General features: G+C 26.4%; 2 protein-coding genes across 7 annotated transcripts in view; one reads left to right on the forward strand and one right to left on the reverse strand.

Moving 5' to 3' along the window:
* The window catches only part of LOC111690641 (forkhead box protein O), an 88,896-nt gene that overhangs the window by 48,174 nt on the left and 17,986 nt on the right, over window positions 1-22,736 (reverse strand). For all 5 annotated transcript variants that reach the window (XM_046948886.1, XM_046948888.1, XM_046948885.1 and 2 more), the window contains 2 exons: window positions 9,700-10,060; window positions 9,402-9,616 (listed from right to left, as the gene is read on the reverse strand). In XM_046948886.1, coding sequence (XP_046804842.1) covers window positions 9,402-9,616; window positions 9,700-9,913 — 429 coding nt within the window. In that variant the 5' untranslated portion in view covers window positions 9,914-10,060. The remainder of the gene's footprint in view (window positions 1-9,401; window positions 9,617-9,699; window positions 10,061-22,736) is intronic.
* The window catches only part of LOC111681976 (ras-related C3 botulinum toxin substrate 1), a 211,839-nt gene that overhangs the window by 12,055 nt on the left and 177,048 nt on the right, over window positions 1-22,736 (forward strand). The window lies entirely within an intron of this gene.

The raw sequence follows: 22,736 nt of genomic DNA on the forward strand, positions 1-22,736 counted from the left end.
AATAATCAAGGTTTATTTTTAGTACTATTTTTTTTTTAATTAAACCAATTTAATTTTTGTAGTTAATTGATAAATGTGTGTAATTTATTTATTTAACATTATTTAAGTCAAATTAGTTCCAAAAAAAGAACATAAAAATTACTCCCTGAGAATGGCTTCAGATAAAGTGAACTTGGAATCAAATAAAAAGGACATCCCTCCTATGACAAGTCTGGGATGAAATCATAACTTCTTAAAGTCTTTTTCTTTACTTCTATAGAGTAAATTCTACTTCTTTTTCGCTTCTTTGGAAGTTCTTTTTTGCTGAGCACTCTTCACGTTAAGATCTACTTATGTAGTAGATCAATTTTAAGTAATAAATGTAATTGATTATAATTTAAAACTCAGACGTCATCTAACAGATAATTGTAAATCTAAACCGAAACACTACTCAAGACCCCTTGATTACTTATTTAAAATTCTGTCCTATATTGGACTCTTCACATAAAGAAGTAAATAGGTTTGGAGGATTAAGCGTATTGTAATGTAATTGTGAACCAGTACTGAGGAAGCTTAATACTATACAGTATCTACTATCTACTTAAAAGTAACTTGTATTAAATTCTTAAGTTCTTGGTAAAATCATGAATCATATCGGTTAGAAATAAGGACATGACCCGGTCGTTAAAGAGTTTTATAATGACCCTGAAAATCGAATATATCAATTTGGCACCAGATGGCTCATTTTGTGATTCAACAGGGCGATTAGATTAAATGATCTAAAAACTTATGTCCGAATAAGTTTTATTAGGTGCTACAAAATTGAAAAAGTGTTGCATACTTTTAGGTTTTTAATTGTCGTTGGCATGCACAGGGGATTGTTAGTTAACTTTTAATAAAAGTCAATAAATTTTCGTTTTGTTTAAACAAAAATTAGGAAATTCTTAAAGTTTAACCCACTAATCCACAAACAAAATATTTATTCTATAAACGGTTTATAAAATAGATTTTGTATGGAAATTTTGTTTTATTAACCTTTTATAAAGTAAAAATTTTGTTTTTGAATAAAAGGGTAAATAAACAAAATCATTTATATTAATTTTAAACGCTAAATAGTCTACATTGTTTATATGATAACTAATGTAATTGGTGCTCAAGTTTGTTTCATTCTATTAAAAGTGTATTTTTTTTGTTCAATATAATGCATACTCGTGTTCTATACTATATAGTCACAACTAAATTTATATGTATATAAGAAATCGTACGACTATATATATACATTCATATATGCATTTAATGCAAATATTCTGACATACATATATACGTTTAAAAGTAATACAAAATGCAATTTGATTAACATTAAATTTTCAAAACGCAAAAACTTGGCAGGCAACTTACACGACACACCAAAAACAACAACAACAAATGTTCTAGTATAAAGTTTATTTGCAAAAAAATATCTATAGCAAACAAAACGTAGAAATAAATTTAAAAAAAAAATTATATATAACTTGAAATATTTATTATAATTATTACAAACACATTGATGAAAAAAATCTAATCAAATGGAAATGAGTACAAGTACTTGTGTTATAGACGTTGTACTCGTATTTAATTTTTTTTAATAATCGTGATACTCGTTTTTTACGTTTTTTTCAAATACTATAGCAAAATAAGAAAAAATGGAGGGAAATAATAATTTGCGACATAAAAATATAAATTTTTGATTAATAGATTGTTAATTGTGGCGTGGAATAGTTGGGTTTTTCAATTCATGGAATGTACATGTGCAATTTTTGCATAATAAATTAATATGGAAAATGGGAAAGTAACCCCTTCCCTTCTTTGATTTAGAGAAAAATTTAGCATATCCTTAGGGGTTTAGGGGGATTTTACTTACAAATGATTTATTAGTTGGTTTTGGAGAAAATAGGTTATTGTTTATATTTTTTTAAATTAATGTAAATATATAGTTTAGTTTTCAGATCAACTGATCAGATTTGTTAGATGCCGATAACTAATTTAATACACGTTGCCTACTTTTAGGCTTTTATTTGAATTTGTCATGTATAGGAAATTGATACCTTTAACTAGTTCTAATTTATTACTGTTTTAAAAAAATCTAAAAAACTTTTTTCCATCCAGGACAATTTTTAGAACATATTCTAACAGAACCACTTCAGATTCTTAAACAACAACCTTGAAAAAAGATTTTTTTTGACTTTAAATAAACATTAAAAAGGTTTTTAGATATTTTAGGGTTTTATGGAATCGTTTGGATTGAACTTTTCTGAAATCAGTTCTTGAATCAAGGATTTTCGAACTAGTTCTAAGAGAAGCTTTGAAGAAAGCATTTCTTTCTTTTGCGTTCTATTAAGTGTATCTACACAAGAAAGTAGCAAACATTGAAAAGTAAGTAGTTATGGAAGTACAACTCATTACCTAGTTGATCTATAAACAAGTTCGAGTAGTAATGGCGACACTACTAATAACAAGGTTGCTTTTGAAGTATCTGAAATGTTAACGGTTTTATAACTTGCTTAATCTGTTTTATATTATTTTTTATTCACAATTCTACCTCTAAATCATACTCTTCACTGTCACAACAACTAAAACTTTAAGACGAATAAAAATTGAAACAATAATTACTTATTAAATGCGCTGTTAAATTTATACAAAAAAAAATATAAATATACAAATATTTTTCACACTATAACAATTAAATTTATTGATCAATTAATTATAACTGCTATGTGTAAAACGCTAGTTGCAATTTAATTATTATTCAAAACGGACAAAAAAATATTTACTGAATTTATAAAATCACTAGAAGTTGTCGTGATAGTTGCAGTTTTTTTTTTTCGTTAAATTATTTATATTATTAATTCTCAATTAATTATGCAAATTTTTTGTTTTAATAAACTCTTTTGTTATTAAAGAAAAATGTAAAAAAATATGTTTATATAAAAAATTAACTTGAAATTCGAACATTGCTCATGTTTATTACTTGTTTGTGAAAATTTACTACATATTTTTTTTCTTAATTTAATTTGTTTGTTTTAATTTTCATTTTATTTAAAAAAATACAAACAATTTAAATAATAATTAGTTTATATTGAACAAGGTGTTTCATATGACAATTGAACTCTTTCGCAGGAACTTTAACTTGATCTGCTAGATCTTAAGATTTGACAGATGCAGATTTATTTCTCTAAATTTCGATCGATTTTTTATCATTTTAGAATCACTTTCTGTTTAAGACAGGTTAAACTCTTCGAGGAAATTTTATATAACTTTATAAACACATATATTATTTTTTTTGCCAAAAAATACTTCCATCTTTATCTTATCTAGCTACTATATTTATCTTATAATTATACTAAATATTCGAGTATCTCTATCAAAATCGGACCAATGTCCTAAAAAACCTCATTCTAAAATTTTTTTAATGTCATAATAATCCATCCTGCAAGTGAGAATGGGTCCTCTATAACAGACTCACCTCCATACTATAACACAAACCAGTTGTTTATCCAAACATTGTATATGTTCTACATCTAAAGCCCCAGCAAAATCTTTACATACCCGGTAAGTAGGCAAGTAATATTGGAGAAATGTGTCAGTAGTTACTTTTTGGGTGAACAACTACTTATTTTTGTTCGACGATGACCAAAAAATAACTAGTTACAAATCTGCTTAACCGACTTTTCTGGATTTAAAACTGGGTTTACAGTTATTTTTCATGTTTGCTAGTCTATTCTCTTACTCAATGCCCCATTAAAAAATTAATTTTATAATTCTATCTGGAATGGTTTTCACACAAATGTAAATATCAACATTTCTTGAAAAAAAACTTCCAAAATTGACTACGGCTAGAAACAACTAACTAGTTCCTTATTAGACATATGCTATAGACAATTGACTACAAATTCCATTAAAAAAAAATAATTTATTTTATTGATACCGAGAACTCATTACCAAGTAATTTATGAAATAACTACATATCCTACAATACCCTTTACCAAAAACTGAAAATATTTTACTGGGAGCTTGGTTATGAATTTTACCTACTTTTTAATATCATACTTCATACCATCTACATTACATTGAAGTAGTCTTTTAATGACATTAATATCAGCTGATATAAAGGTACTTATTTTAAACTGATTTACTAATGCTTTTAACACTCAGTAGCAACTGTTTTTAATCAACTAGTTTAGCATCTTATTCATTACTTTGAAGTAGTTTTGTAATGACTTTTATATTACCTGATATGTTATCTGATAAGTACTTATTTTGAACTGTTTTTAAACAACTTATTTAGCTTCCTTTTTGTAAGCAATCGTGACATTCACATCCATGATTTATGTCAGTGATATGTAATTATAAAGAGTTTTTTAACTTTACATTTTAAATATTTAAATATTTAAATAACTGGCGTGAAGTATCACCATATTTCATACCAATATGCATTACATGGAAGTAGTATTGTAATATCTTTAATATTACGTGATATGTAAGTACTTATTTTGAGCTGATTTCCACTTGATTTAATTGCTCATTAATATTTATTTTAAAAATCTTATAGAACATCATATTTGTCAGCAAGTGTGACAATCACATCAATTATTGTTGTCAATGATAGAAACTTTTAATAAGATAAGATACATTTTAAATATTCATACCAATATGCATTACCTGGAAGTAGTCTTGTAATATTTTTAATTTTACGTGATATGTAAGTTTTATTTACTTATTGAATTTATTTACTTGAATTTTTAATAAGATAAGATACATTTTAAATATTCATACCAATATGCATTACCTGGAAGTATGTAAGTATGTAAGTTTTATTTACTTATTTTGAGATGATTTTCGTTTTATATGATCACTCATTAGCAACCCTTTTTAAACAACTTATATAGCGTCCTATTGGTAAGTGATTGTGACAATGACTCCAATGTTTATTGTCAATGAGCTGTGAAGTTTTAATAAGGTACATTTTAAATATACAATTAACTGGTGTAGAGTATCACTAACACTTTTTCAATTCACAATCGATGTCGTATCGTTGTAAGTCATAAACAATTTTCAAATAAAATTTTCTTAAACAAAAACAAATTAATAATAAAAAAATTATGAAATACTGCGATACAACCATACAAAAACAATTGTAAATTGTAAAAATATTTGTGATACAATTTAAAATTCGTGTCAATTTTAAGATATATTTTGTTCGAGACATAAGGTCAGAGATTTTTCTTTGTAATATATGGTTTTAAACATTCTCTGTACACATATACATAGTTTTGAACATTTTGTACTTAAAATCACTTATAATTGAGTAAACTTATTAAATTACAGAGAATTAAATCACAAAAAAATTAATTAAAAAAAGCAAAATCTTTTTAATTAATAAATAAAAAACTGCAACGAGTCAACAAATAAACTGATATTAATGAAGTACACTCAAAAAAAATACTGAATGAAACGTCAAAAGTAAATAAACAAGAAAATATTTATATTTGTTTAAGATCAACAATAAAACTGTATTTAAAAAAACAATAACAATATGAATAAAAAACAAAATCTTTTGATGTACAATTCATGACAATTACAAACGAAAGTTAAATAGTGAGGTATTGCCAAAACAACAAAGACAATTACAATGTTAAAACAACTGCAAGTAATAGCGTCATCATTATCATCATCATATATATGCCGGTCAATGGAAAATTTTTTAATAATAAACCTCAAAAAAAAAGAACAAAAAGAGAAGAGCAAAACCCCAAAAAAAAAACAGGTTGACTTGTTAAAAGTTCCTTTATTGAGTTCATAACAGGCAACAACAAAATCAAAAGCCAAAAAAAAAATAATTTAAATACAACTACATGTGTATGAATATAAATAAAAAATCACATAACCCCAAAAAATATATATGTATAAACCAAGCCCCCTTTTTATAAAGCAACAAAATACTGGGTATAACATTTAACTGTAATTGTGGTTTTAAGAGGCAAAAAGAGAAGTAGTGGTGAGAGTTTTTAACATCATGCAATTTACAATATTGCATGCGTATAAGTAATATTTTCGTTTGTGTTATTTTATTCTATATTAAGATGAGTGTGTATTAGTAGGGTCTGCATTTTTTTGTAACAATAAAATCTCATGTTTAATTTTATGACGTGTAAATAATTATGTATGTATACGTGTGTTTTTACGCATTTATTTCTGCGTGTTTTTTTCTTTTTGCTGTAGCTGTCTGCAGTAAAGCTGTAAACATTGTTTAAATTCCTAGCACTTGTTGCTCTATTGTTGTTGTGTTGTTGTATCTATTTTATTTGTATACCATTGTGTAAAATTTATGGTCTGGCCTCAAATACTTAACTACTTTTGCCCCACATACGATTGAATATTATAGGCAGATATTTAAAGGAAAATAATCTAGGTAATTGTAAGAAGATTGGCCAATGGGCTATTAGGCTAATCCATAGCCTAGTTTATTGATTAAGTGACAGACCAGACACCAGTCCACAGACTAATCTATATATTAGACAATAGTCTAGTTTTATATATACACTCGTCATAGACTACAAAATTGACAAGTAAGATAATGCAGACTAGTCAGAGTACTATTGAATAGATTAGACCAAAGTGTGTCAGTAAACTAGTCAATAGATTAGTCAGTAGTTTCCAGGAAAAATCTTACTTACCCTGTAAGCAGATAAGTAATATTGCAGCAATGTGGAAGTACTTACTTTTTGGGTGAATAACTAGTTATTTTTGTTCGACAAGGTTCAAAAAAAAAATAACTGGTTACAAATGTGCTTACCCGACTTTCTCGGGCTTAAACCAAGCTCTTTAGCCATTTTTTGTATTTATTCAGTGCTCCATAAACCAGTTATTTTATAGTCCATTTTGAAATATTTTTTTACGTAAAAGTATAAATTGACGTGTTTTAAAAAAAAAATTAGATATTAACTATGATTCAAACCACAAACGTTGGATAGAGGCTTTATATAGTTGGACTGATTCCCTAGATAATTGGCTACATAATGTTAATGTTGGCTAAATAATGTTAATAATAACGACCACTCATTACCAGGTAATGTATGAAATAACTACATTATCTAGATTACTTATTACCATAGTTTGAAGATTTTTTGCTGGGCTAGTATTTAAATTACTAAATAGACAAGAAAATGGTCTAACTTATACTCCAGTTCTTGGAGAAGTTAATGGACCCATCCATAGAGTAGTCAATATACATGGTCATATACCTCTCAACAGACTAATAAAATAGTTCACCGCCTAATCCGCAGACTTGTTCACAGACTAGTCTACAGAACAGATTATAGTTTGGTCAATTATCTAGTATGTATGCAGATCAATGGACCAGTCTATAAACTAGATAATAAGTAGGTCCATAGATTAATCTACAGACTAATCCTTAGGCAAATGCATAGACAAATCCAAATACTAGTTAATATCCTGTGATTGTTACTGCAATTAGTTTTGATATTACAAGACGGCTTCTTAGTAAAAAAGAAAAATTATTCTAGGCTGTTGTGAGTATGACATTTACTTACTTACTCACTTAGTATCTACTTACTTGTAAGTACTTATTTAAGCAGTTGTTTGTAAGCGATGGTCTAAAATTTGTTAAGAATCAATGATTCTTTTAAATATCTGCATATTTTTTTAATAAACTAGACAGACAGCAACAAAAAACAATCACAGAAAAAATTTATTGCCATTACTTTAAGGAGACTCCTTTTAATGAGAAATTTAATTTACTCAACTTTTTTTAGATATGTTACCGTTTGGATTTTTTTTGTCCTATACCACTATAGTATTTGGGTTGGTATTACGCCTCTGTGCTGATGTTTGTAACACCCAAAAATATTGGTCCTAACACCGCCTTAAAGTATACCAAACGGCTTATCATTGTTTTCTGAGTCGATTTAGCTACGTCCGTCTGTGTTTCGTCCTTCCGACTTTGTGTCTCTGTAAATCATGTGCCCCTTAATCCTTTATAACAACTATTTTCGAAAATCTCTTTTTTGTTAACAAATTATTAAAATATTTTTGAATTAAGTTAAAAATAAAAATTAATGCTTTATTTAAAAAAATAAACCAATCACTGCTGTAGGCTATCTTATGTTCGGCCATGTCCGTCTAAACACTCTTACTGTTTGCTTTTTTATATTTATTTCACATTTTTTAATTTGTCTGACTTTTGGTCTGGCTTTTTGCCTTAAACATTTGTTTACACAATAAATAATAGCTGGTTGTCAAAATTGACAACAAAATTTTGTTGTTAAACAAACAAAAAACAGAAAGAAGGACAGTTTATCATTTTTCCCATGGGAGCCATTAAATCGAAGACCGGCAAACCAAAATAAAAATTCAAAATTTATTACTCTGTAAACATAAGTGTTAATTTAATTTGTTTGTCTCTTTCAAAGGTTTATTATTTTTATATCTTTGACGTTGCATTCGTTCGTTTATCTATCTGTCTAAACGTTTATTTACATTTTGATATTGTTTTTTTTGTATTTTAAAATTGTTTGTATTTTTTTTTTTGCATTTTATTGTTATGTTTATTTATTGTATTCCTCTTCAGCTTTAAATATAAATCTTATTTTTCAATTTTCATTACTTTTAAATGTGCATTCTGAACTGAACTTGCAAGATGAACGCAACAACATTCAACCATAATTCAAATTCAAGTTCACGGCCATTATTTGCTTACTCATCACTGTCATCGACTTTTTGTATACATTGTATACATGTATGTATATTTGTTTGTATGTATTTACGTAGGTACGAAACGAATGAAAAATACAACAAACAAATAAACAAATAAAAAATAAAATAATAACAAATACGTTGACTTAATTGATTTTTTGTTTCATCGTTTTGTTAATTTATGCAAATTTGTAAAAAAAAATAAATTAAATTAGTGATTAACATTTGGGATATTTTTGCAATTTTGATACTTTCTAATCAATCAAAAATATTGTTGTTATGTCAGGACCTAGGCATTCTTGCTGAACAGACGATTTTCTTGCTATAAAACAATTTGGAAAATAAATAATTTTGATTCATAAATACTATTAAGGGTCGATTTTATCCCCCTAGCTCATGTTTTTAGGCCAAAGAGTGCCTTCAATAGACAGTTGAAAGAACTGTCAGATAACACAAATAAACACAATTATAAAAAATTATAACAATTCATTCATATTTTTATTGGTACTTTTTACTTTTAAATGTTTAAAACTTTAAGAAAAACTCAAAATATTCCACTTTGGTACTTTTTGATTTTGGCACTTTTTTTTTGGTACGAATCGAAAGAAATTACAAAAAAATTCTGGTTTTTGAAGAAATTTAAAAAAAATATATATTTTCTTAACACTTACCTTCCAGCCCGCACTACTATTCGAATCACCTTTATCCTTAAAATACGGTACATTATGTACCATCCATTCATAGATCTGACTCAGGGTCAAACGTTTATCAGTGGCAGAACCAATGGCATGTGTTATAAGATCAGCATAAGATAAATTGCCCCAGGCATTACGACGTGATGAATTCTTTTTGGCGGCACTCACATTAGGAACAGTTTGTTGTGAATCTAATAAAAGAAAGCAAACAAGAAACAAACAAAAGTTCATTATTTTGAACATTCAATCAGGATGTTTTCCTTTTCAAACCCACCTCCAGCCAAATGTTGATTACTAGCCTTTGTACTCTCCAGCTCATCGGGTGGATCAACGAAATTTTCTGGCCTTGGACATGGCCATGTATTTGATCTGGCTCTTGTCTGTGGCTCAAAACCACCATCATGTAATTCGGCTACTAAATCCATTTGTAGAGCATTATTATCTGTACGTGACGTTGGCGTTGGCCAATCATGGGCAAAGCCGTCCATTATAATGGCGTATGGATCGTTTAATAGTTGCAGTTTTGCGCTTTTTATTTTAACGTTTTTTGAGGAGAAAAAAATACAACTTTTAGGTTTTTTCCGCTCTAGTTCTCCGATCTATGTACAAATAAACGGTATTTTTTTTTTATCGCACTGCAAAGAGAGAGAAAGGGTGATTAAATGTTATGAAAGCAATTACAATATTAATTGTTTAATTATTGCTATTTATAGTTATAACAAATAAACTTTTTTTTATAATTTATAGCTCTAATTCAATAGCTGGAAGTTATTTATAAATTCATTAGATAATTTAAGAACTATAATTTGTTGTTATTGTTAGGTGGTGATCGATCTAACTTATTGTTTACAATTCTCTAGTACAAACAGCTTTAAGCAAATATTGAAACTTTGCCGCCTTTAAACTTAACACATGATTGATCCAACGTCTTTTACATTAGTGATCAACTAGTGATCATAAGTAGTTGTAAGAGCAATAAAGCTCTCTCTCTGCTGATCTATGAACAGCAAAAAATGGTTTCCAATCGAACACATTAAAATCTCTGGCGATTTCTTTTTAAAAGTGTTTCTACCGCAACCATTTGTGTGTCTATAACGAGTGATCTTAAATACAAATTTGTAGAAGTAATAAAGCTCTCTGCCGATATCTGATCTACAAGCAATTTTAAACAAAATATCCAAATCAATCTTTATTATTATTTTTTTTATTCAAAGAAATTAATTTTATTTTTAGGAAATATATATAAAATATTTACTTCAGTAATTATTTAATAAATATTTTGAAAATATTTTATCTTTATTTTGAAATGGTATGCGATAATTAGTTCTAAAGAATTCGACATATATATCAATGTCAAGGTCAAAATTCTTATAATTTAATAATTGGCAGCTAATAAACGAATTAAATTTAAGGAAAAACGGAAATTGATAAATAATTTCTAAAGAAAAAATCCAAAAAATCTAATTATTTTTTGGAATGGCAAAAAAATTTTCTAGGTAAAATAAATAAAATTTTGCAATTGTCTAATAAATAATAAAAAAAAATTACAAATAAATCGGATGAGCTAAAATAGATGTTTAATTTCATCAGATTTTCAAAAAAAAAATATTACAAAAATTAAAAAAAAAAAAAAAAATTATTTTCTTAAATAGACGACTGTATGTCTACTCCCCAAAAAAAAAAATCGAAAGTAAAACAATTCATATCTAATAAAAAACATAGTCCATAAACTCTAGACAGACATTTCTTTATAATACCAATGCTGAACTTTATAATAAAAGCATTCCATTTAAAATATATAAATTTGTTTTTGATAATACTCTAGGTTTTTTGTTTTGTAAATTTATTTTCATTTCTTATCTATCGTTTGCATTATAAAATTTTAAATATACTTATAATATAATATTTTTCATGATTATTAAATGGCATATTAATTTACGGAATTTATTTACACAATTTATTGGCAGCTCAATGACCTATAATGAGTGTGTGTGTGTGTATGTATGTGTTTGTATGTATTTTACAAGTAATTGTTTGAAAAATTATTTAAATCTACAATATCTGAAATACTACAACATTTAGTAAATTCTAAATGAATATTTTCAATTTGCTTATTAATTATACGATTAACGCTAACAATAATAAAAAAAAATATGCATTCTAATATTATTAATACTAATGTTCTATATATAATAGAATTTTAACATTGAACATTTTTTTGTATATAATTTATTAATTTACTCAAGTATTTAACATTAGATATAGTCAGTAAAATATTTTAGTTTTTTTCTAATTTGTTGTAATTCTAATTCTACTTCCCGTTTTTTTTATGGAAAATTTTGGTTTATTTCATTTAGTATCGAATAGTTTGTGTGGGGGCTGTAAATTTTAACAATTTTTCTTAATAATTTAACATAATTTGATAACGCGTTAGAAACGTGCTTTAGAACTTTTATTAGATTTTATCAAATTATGTGAGTTCGTTATCACCAGACATTTTGGGACAAACAAAAATAATAACCCGTGTTTTAAATGTGCCAAATTCTCTTCACACCCCCCGTTGAATTTATTTTTGTCATTAGTTTTTTATTAACTTTTTACAGTTTTTTTGATAATTTATTTTATTAAAGATTTAAGTTGATATTTTGGTGAAGGGTTTCCGCTTGTTCAGTTCTAGTTCAATTCTAGTTCAGTTCTAGTTCAGTTCTAGTTCAGTTCTAGTTCAGTTCTAGTTCAGTTTTAGTTCAGTTTTAGTTCAGTTCTAGTTCAGTTCTAGTTCAGTTCTAGTTCAGTTCTAGTTCAGTTCTAGTTCAGTTCTAGTTCAGTTCTAGTTCTAGTTCAGTTCTAGTTAAGTTCTAGATCAGTTGTTAATTTTGGGCATTTAAAATAAAGACTTTACTAGAATCAAGGACACAATTTGCCAAGCTTTGAAATACGTTACAGAAAATGTTCAGAATAAATTCTCAAGATAAAAATATGCATAATATGTTCTTGCTTTTATTTACTAAGAAATACACCTAATTTTCACTGAATTTAAATACGTATTAAAAAGAAATATTTTTAGAAAAAATATTTAAAACATTCACAAAATTGATGATTCAAATTTGTTGTGTTTTATTTCTTCAATTTATTTTCAAGTTCAAATTTTTCACATAAATTAATAAAGAGAAATGAATGGCACGTGTTGAGACAAACACATATGTATGTAGATGATGCGTTAGAAGAATATGAACAAAATTTAAATTACAATCATTTAAGATGTGAGGTGTAAATTTGCTTTGTTATAAAAAAAAATAAATCATACAAAAAGTTTTTTATCTTTACATAGTTTTCTTTTTAAAAACCAAAGCTATATCAAATCGGAACCGAAAAGTTATTCTTGTTTTCTAACCTTTTTAGTAGTGTTTGAAATAGATTTTAATTTATCTTTAATATTTGTACATTTATTTTTCGTTTAGCCTGTTTCTAAGCAAATCGCCACAATAACGAGCAGAACGTCATATACAGAAAATGAACTAGAAACAATTGTTGCCACAACAATGTTTAGAGATGTTGATATTTGTTGCATCATTTGATAAAATTGTAATTGTTTAGACATTTTTTTATTTATATAGAAAGCAAAAATATATATAAATCTTTAAATTTTAAGAGTATTTTTGGATGCACCGATCGATCCGCTTTTTATTATTGCAAATCGTGGTAATATCTATTTGGGTAACTGAGTAAGAGAGAGTTTGTTAATAAATCTGCTAAGAGAGAGTTTGTTAATAAATCTGCTAAATAATTTCGCTATTAAAACTAATATTATACATTTTAGCACTTGTGAAGGATTTTTCATAATTAATGAAAAAACTCAAAAATATTTCAATAAATTAAAAAAACCTACTACTACTATTTTTTTTAATTTTGCATAATTGTAGCTGATCTTCTAGCATACACATTTATCTGCATGCAATTTAACTCGACTCCAACACAACCCATAAATGACCACAATTACAGCATTTAAATTTTTTTCCATTTATTAAATTCATTTAAAAAGACTAGTCACGATATCAATTCCATTGCCTTCATATAAAATATTAAAATAAAAAATTATATACAAACCTACAACAACATGTTTGAATTTAAATTCCGAAAAAAAATAAAAAAAAAGAAATAAATAAATAATTATGACATAAGATATAGATATTAAAAAAAACGCCAGAAAAAAGTAAAATAAAGATCAAATTATTTATATATTTTTTTTATAACAAGTGAATACGAAATGAATTTTGTATGAATTTATGAAAGTCTTATTAAATAAGTTAAATGACAGAAATCAGCAAACCAAACGAAAAATGAAACGAATTTATTATAAACTATAATTTTGAAAAATTAAATTTTGGTTTAAAATTTTTGCATTGAGAAATAAAGAAAAGGAAAATTCTTGCAAATATTTTATTTTAAACAAAATTTTCGCCAAATTTTCTTTTTATAGAAAAGATTTTGCTAAATTAAACTCTTACAGAAATTTCTTTTTATAGAAAATTTTTGCATAATTTTCATTCTAAGAGGTATTTTTGCAAAATTTTCTTTCTGAGGAAAATAGAAAATTTAAAATAAATTCTATATTTAAAGAATTTACTAATTTTTTTTCCTCATAAGAAATTTTCGCAAAATTTTTTATCTTAAGTAATTTTTTTTCAATTTTCATTATTTTATTCAAAAAGAAATTTATTTTGAAAGAAAATGTTCTTTTTATACAAAAGATTTTGCCAAATTTTCTTTCCAAATGAAACTTTTAATTTTGTTAAATTTTCTTTAGAAAGAAATTTTTTTTGCATATTTTATATAAAAAAAATTGCATAATTTCTTTCAACAAAAAAATTTAAATGATTCTTTTTCTATAGAATTGTTTTTGCTGAAATCTTGTTCTGTAGAACATTTTTCTTTTTATAAAAAAATTACTTTCTAAAGAAAACGTTTGCAAAAATTTTATTTTAAAAGAAATTTTATTACAAAAGATTTTGCTAAAATTTATTTCCAAATTAAACTTTCACAGATTTTTATGGATTTTTTTTGCATAACTTTCATTCATAATTTTTGCAGAATTTTCCTTCTAAAAGTAATTTTCGTTGTAAGTAAAAAAAAATTTAGTCAAAATTTTTTAAAAATTTTCTTTTTTAGGAAAACTTTGCACAATATTTTATCCGAAAGGAATTATTGCAGAATTTCTTTATATTTAAAAAATGTTTTATAGTATTCATCCTATAGAAAATTTTTACAAACATTTTGTTCCATAAAACATCATTTTTATATAAAAATTTTCACAATTTTTCTTTATTTTATTTTCACAAAATTTTTTTTCTATATAACATTTTCTCACTAATGAAAATATATGCTAAATTTTCTTTCTATATAGAACATTAAAGCAAAATTTTTATATAGAAAATTTTTGCTAAATTTTCCTTTTATAGAACATTTAATCTAATTTTCCTGTTTTAGAACATTATGATAAATTTTCTTTCTATAGAACATTTGTTTTCTATAGAAAACACTAAAATGTTCACTAAATTTTATTTTTATAGAAAATTTACGCAAAACTTTTTCCTATAGAAAATTATTGCTAAATTTTTCTCTAAATTTTCTTTCTATAGAAAATATTTGCTAAATTTTCTTCCTATACAAAAGATTTGATAAATTTTATTCCTATTGAAAAAATATGTTAAAATTTCTTTCTATAGAAAATTATCATTAAATTATCTTGCTATAGAAAATTTTCGCTAAATTTTCTTTCTAAAGAACATTACGCAATTTTTTTTTTTTTTTTTTTGAAAATTTTCGCTAAATTTTCTTTCTATAAAAAAATTTAAGGTAAATTTTCTTTCTATAAAATATTTAAGAAAAATGTTTCTTTTTATAGAATATTTTAAATTTCCTTTTACAGAAAATGTACACTTAATTTTCCTTTAAAAGAAAATTTATTTTTTCTTATATAGAAAATTTTCAAATAATTTAGCTTTTATAGGAAATTGTGGTTCCACATTATATGTATTCTTTGTTGTTCTACGACCAATATTACGATTTGTTATAAACGGAATATCAAAATATTTTTTCTTTTGATTGTAGGTTAAAACTAACATAAAGTTGTTGTTTGTTACCAAGTGACTAGTAATTTATTTTTTCTAATGTTCTTTAGAAAATGTTAAAAGAAATGTTTGAGAATAACATAAATGAATTGACTTTAAAGTTTTTTTTTTGCTAAAAAAAAGATAAGATAAAAATTTTAACTTTCAGGAATAAAAGGTCTACTTTAGTATTTACAATTTTTCCATTGATTTCAATCGCAAGCAGTGGCGTCAAAAAGTTATCATACTAGACACAATGGCAAGTATCAATTTAAAATTAAGCAAAAAAAAAACCGTTTAATTATGATTGATATATGTATATAGAGTGATAAACAGCAAGGTTGGATTTGTTAGACACTACAATAGTAAATTCAATTTTCTTCGAATCATATTCTATATAAAAATTAAAGCCTCGATACCATCTTATCTTAAAATTTAAAGATCTTTCAAGATCTCTTTCTCTCTCTCTCTCACTCTCTCTACTGAAAATAATCTATAGTTAAACGATGTTTTATTAAAAAAACCCTTAACTATACAAAAACTTGTTCATTGACTAGTAAAATAAAACCTATAAGTTAACTCAAGTTTAAGACATATGTACATACCTTTAAAACCGCACCCCAAAACCACAGTTTTCATTATAATAACTCCGTAACCAACAATGTATCTATAACTGTGGTTAGGACAACAGCATTATGTATGTCTTCGTAATAGGGGCGTGTAACTTGTTAACTTTTAAATTTATAATTTGAAATACATTTTATAGCTTTTTATATTTTGTTTATATGTAAAAAACCACAAAAAAATATCATCACAGTAGTTGAGTTGTGCTGATTTTAGTCAAGATCGCAGACAGCATTAAATTTCGTTATGGGATCATTAAGACGTTTAAATTTTAGTCATTAAATTAAATGCATAATAAATCGTTGACAGACTATATTTGCACTGAGTGTCATAAAATAAATTTCCTTAAACAAATTAACGATTATTGTTCGTAATCAATAAACTTAAGAACTACTGCACCTAATGGGACAAAATATCGAATAAGAATTTATGAGAAGTGTTTCTGTTAGGTTTTAAACCTATGGTGTCGCAGTATTATATTTTAGTCAATTACGCTTAAAGCTAGAAACCGATTATTTTAAAATTTAATGACAATACAGCTCTTTACGTAAAGATTTCACATATCTTATCAAGGGCCTGCAAAGCGGACCCGGCTTCACTAATCAAAATCAGTTTAACGTTTTTAAACCAATATAAAATAATTAAATTAGATTTTATAAATGCCATCGAAAAGTTATTAATATGGACCCACAATTTATACATTTTATGGGTCTATGTTCAATATTAAATCTTTTTATTAGATTCTAAAAATATCTTGTGATGTATGTCAGTCTGTGTGTATATCAGTTGAAAGTACAATAACGTTATGAGCTTGATGTCTGAAATTTTCCACAATTTCCATGATTGTTTGGTATTGAAAATAAGTTATATCGGACCGACGATTTGTTATAGTCCAAAACGAGAAAACTCTCGGAATGCTGCTTAAATACAATCTGAATAAAGTCTATTTTCGGACATCGGTCTACATTTGATCATAACTAATATAACTTAGTCCTATCTTTAGAAAATGTTACTTATGTTCCATTATAAGGAGTCTAAATTTATCAAGCCATGTCGATTTTTTCTCTATGCGTGTATGTCTGTCAAAATCACCATCATGAGGTCCATTTGTCATTCTGTGTGCGTTTATCCGTTGATAGCACGATATACCCGAAACGTTTGGAGTTTTATGTCTGAAAATTTTACACAATATTGTAGAAGTTTGTTTGGTTTTAAAAATAAGCAATATCGATCCATAATAAGAGTTGAAATACAATCTGAATAAAGTTTCTTTTCAGATATCAGTCTACATTTAATCATAACTATAATAACATATTGACATCTTCAAAAAAACTTTACTTAGATTCAGTTATGAGGTTTCTAAGTCCATTATGTTATGTCGGACTTTCTAACTACCCTGAAGTTTGTTAAAAGTTCAAGAGAACCCAAATGGTAAGAGCTTGATGTTTGTAATTTTTCACAATATTACCCATATATGTTTGGTTTATTGAAAATTCTCCCCCGATTCTTTCTGGAATACTGCTTTAATATTAATAAATATATTTATTATGCAGCAATATGGAAGTAAACCGGACATTGGTGAAAATATATGATCCTAGATCTGGCACAAACCGAAAATTTTTGATACAATATAAAAAATGAGGAAAAAGTCAAAAACTCCCCCTCTTTAGATTCTATACAAGGTCTCTATAGAAAATATCGTTTACGTTTATAACTTTGACAAAAAATTACTTCATAACAATCAAAATTTGTCTATAAATTTTCGTTGTGTTTCACACTTTGAAATTCTAAAGTGATCGGTTTTCCCCTAAAGTTTTATCTCGAGCATCACTTTGATATTTATATTAATATCGATATACATACAAGAAATATAATAAACATAGATCTTATAGATTATTGTGGTAATTAATTAAGAAATTTTCCATTAATAAAAAAAACTAATTTCATGTATAAGGTCGCTTTTGATGTTGATTAAATAAATAACACTTTTACTTGTTGGGTGACCCATTTCTTTTTGTACATATGATTATTCTTAAATTAGTTCATTATTTTTAGATTATTTTCACAATGACTGATTATTGAAAATTGTGCTGATAACTAAACGTATTTTTAGTAGACATCCAAAAATTATACGAGTGCAAAACATAAAGCAGCTGTACTAATTTTATTCTTAATTGTTTATTCATTTAAAGTAAACAGTTTTTAAAGACTTTTGTGTATTTTTTCATAATATTCAATGCTATTTTTCAATACTAATTTAAAAGGTTTCTTTCTTGAGGAGAAATTAATTTTCTTAAATTTTTTCTTATTTACTTCAATCGAAACATTTATCTAAAATATATATAGTTCATTTATCATTAGAAAAAAAATTTAAATAAACGGAAGTTAAACAAGTATGAAAAATTTAGCAAATGATAATTGCCAGACAGACGGATAAATATTTAAGCAGACAGGTTGTTAGTTAGATAAATAGCTAAAAAAATTCGAAAAAACTTTGCGAATATTGGTGCGAGGCATACAGAGAGACAACTATGATATTCACACATCTAAAATGATCAAATATTTGATCAATCCACTAATATTTTTAATGTGCAGTCTGAAATGATCATATCCAGTCAAAGATTGACAATTTAGTTAAAGCTTTTTCAAAAGAAAGTTTTTCTTTCAGAAAACAGGTCTTCACAATAACGTCAGCAACACAGCATCTATTCTATCGTTGGAAAATTCGGTTTCCTATCGCTTATTTATAAAAGAAATTTGTTCTCCGATATAAGGTTTGCCTTTTGCATCAAATACATAATTAATTAATTGCATATTTTATTGTAATTATTTATAATTACAAAGTTCCCCTTTTATAAATGAGTACTACCTGTAAAGTAATAGTTTTCATAACACAATTAAGAGTGTGAATTTGAGCGAAAAACGTGTAACAAATTTAACATTAACAGTAGCAAATAATTCATTAGATTTGTAATTGAATTGACTAAACACAAATAGTTCTCTGTAATCAAATTGTAAGGTTCATATGTATGTGTACACATGACTGTAAATTATTTAATTTTCTAATAATAACTGTATGATCACAATGGCAGAATGTATAAAATATGTAAATAGTGATATAAATTTGAATATAGTTTTAGGCAAGTCAATTATTATTCTACTATAGAATCCGCAATAGATTTATTTTAATACATTTTTATATTTTTATACATTAAAAAAAGCTTGAACGAAATTGCTACACAATATCGAAATCACAATCGGACCAACTGCAGTTGATCAAGTGAGAGTGTTCTAGTCGGGTACTGTCGAACATGTCATATCCATTATCAAGGATTTGTTTCGTAAATTTGAAAATTTCTAAATGACACCTTATATAGATCTTTATAAATCGATATGAGTCTAAATAATCGATCTTATAAATCGATTATTTAGACTCATTGTCATATAGGTCTTGAGTTTGCTGTAGATCAAATGATTTTTGAAGATTTATATTGAATTTTTAGAAATGTTTAATGATTTATTGACAATTATGTGGGGAATAGGTTCAATTATCCCCATAAGATTTTGAAGCAGGCGCGGATCCACGCGGGAAAGGGAAATTGTACCTTGGCTCAGATATACTTAAGCTATTTATTGAATAAAACTGTGGACATTTAAGTAAAATTTTAAAGAGAGTTTTTTATAGCTTATTTAATTTATAGTAGATTTTTGTACAGATACGAGTAAATTAGTTCAGTTATATGGGGGCTAGGTGAAATAATGGACCGGTGAAATAATGGACCATTTTCAATAGGATTCGTCAACGGTACCATAGAAGATCATATGGCAAATATCATTGAATTATCTTCAAAATTACAACCTGTTTGATTACAAGGTTTACCTGCCCTATTTGGGGGTTCAGTAGTATGGGGGCTAGGTGAAATAATGAACCGATCTTAACTTATTTTCAATAGATTTCGTCCCTAGGACAATAGAAGATCATGTACAAAATTTCATTGAATACCTGTAGTTTGATTACAAGGTTTACATGAACAGATAGACAGACAGAGCTAAATCGACTCAGAAAATGATTCAGAGCCGATTGATATACTTTAGGACCAATAATATTGTGCTTTACAAACATCAGCACAAGCCAATATACCCGCCCACTTAAGTATTGTAGGGTATAATAACAGAGAAAGAGTGATACTAAAATGAAGGAGAAATAAACTTTTTTTCTAATTGTTTCCAAATATTCTCCGATTTCATTATGGTTTGTTTTTTATCAAAATTTTGAACCGATAATATAAAATCCTTAAAATTATATTCGTTACAAACTCCTAATACTATTCGCAATATGGTCCCTTTTTTAACACTGTAATTTTTTTGTCTGTGTATTAAACATTCAATCTGCCAGGTTACCCCACGTTGGTTGAGAGAGATCCTCCTATCTATCTATACCTTTATATATGAAATTAATCAACATTATTCTTTAGACTCCATTAATTTAAATGAACATAACCTCAAACGTGGAAAGTAAAACAAAAGAACGCAATAATTGGAAACAACGCATAACTTAGAAACAGTTCTAAAGAGTAATACACGCGATTGTTGAGGTTAAGACGCAATCCTGTCAAAAGCCTTATCGTCCTTAAGAAATTATGGAGATAACGCAACCTCAGATCCTGAATTACAACTGGCAATACGGTTATAACAAACTTTTCCTTTTTAAATTAATTTTCAAATTTTAGAACCGATGAGTCACTGTTTTGGCGAAAAAAGGGGCTTAAAATATAAAAAAATAATTTTTCTTAGAATTTTTTAACAAAAAAGTATTTTTATCTGAAATCACGAACCATTTTCATTGCGATACGTTTTTGGGTAAAAATTTTTGAATACAACCATTTAGCTCGATCATTTAGTTATTTGATCTTTTAAATGTCGCTATAAACAGTAATCATAATAAGAATTAAGCTTTAGGACCTATGGACCATTGATTTGAAGATTTTTACCTTCACTTTGATTACATGAATATTCAATCTATCACACAATAATCACAAAATGTTCTCTTTGAAAAATATTTTTCAAATTTATTATGAGCAGGAGGGGAAAGGGATGTTTTCATTGATTTGATTTCTTTTTTAATTTTTATCGTTGCACTTTTCATTACGTATTTATAGTACATATTTCATGTTCCTATAAAGAAGCCCATGAATAGTGTGTTTGAAAATCTCTGTGTGTTGAAAAAATCAAACTCATGATGACAAACAATTATTTGTATTTTGATATACATATGTACATATGTATATGTAAGTTAAGGTGTCCATTAAAAACAAATACATTTTTAAATTAACATACATATCTAATCGTAAAATTACTACGATCACTTGATATTTAGTGTCACAAATAACTCGCACCCATTATACTAAATTATTGAACTTAAGTTATAAAAATTTAAAAATAAACTTTCTTTATAATAAAAATATAATAACACAATCAAATTCTTAAAATAACAAAACGAAAAAAAAAATGTGTCAACATGTTATTACAAAAGGTCACTGATATTACACAGATCGAAAAAATAACAATATTCAGAGAATAAAAGAGAGAGAAAAAGTTTGCGATACTAATGTTTGTAAAGAGTCAAGAATTTTTTATATGAATTTTATATAAAATGTGTATGTAACAAATATTATCACGATTTGTTTTTATATGCATACATACATACATATATAAACACATACTAAAAGCCAACAAACATTTTTACATATAAAATTTTGTATTTGAATTTATTTCTGTTATTTTTTGTTTAAAAAATTTTCCATGCTGATAATTTATTAAAGAGAAAGAGAGAGAGGGAGTTCTCAACCTATTACATGGACTATATTACATTTATAAATTCAGACACTCGTGCCGAGAATTAGAGATATGAATATTTATTCTTTACTTTTAAAAACAAGGGTATAATATAATAGTCGGGCCGATCATATTATACCCTACACCAGTCAGTTTGTTAAAAATGTAAATCATTTAAAAAAATATATGTTTTTATTTCATTCCCGAATACTTTTACTTATTGTAAATAAAAAGAATGATTTTCCTTAAGAGGGCTCATAGGCTCATAGAGGGCTCGTATGGGTAAATAAGGGCTTATCCTTGTAAATGTCGGTAGATGAATTTACGTCTACTTCATAGTTATTGATGTAGAATTTAATCGTATTGTAAGTATTTATAAGTGTATTTTGAACTTCAAGTGATTTTCTGAAGGAGAGTTTGTATGGGGGCTGGAGTCAAAAAAGCCCAATCGTTACACAATTCAATAGTGCCGTTTACAGTTCTATAAAACTAAGTTTTGGCGAATTTTGTTGACATAATAGAACATTTAACTTAATTATGAGCCCAAAGACCCTATTCTGGGGGTAAGGTTGTATGGAGGCTAGACGAAATAATGAACCGATTTCAACCATTTTCAATAGACCGTTCATCTTTAGATCCAATGGAGGAAATGTGCCAAATTTCATCAAATTATTATAAATTGTGACTTGTAGCGTGCGAACAAGTTTTATATGGAAACTCCAACAGACGGACGGACATAGCTAAA

Source organism: Lucilia cuprina, chromosome 4, assembly GCF_022045245.1.
Source record: "Lucilia cuprina isolate Lc7/37 chromosome 4, ASM2204524v1, whole genome shotgun sequence".
In the NCBI taxonomy this organism is placed as follows: Eukaryota; Metazoa; Arthropoda; class Insecta; order Diptera; family Calliphoridae; genus Lucilia; species Lucilia cuprina.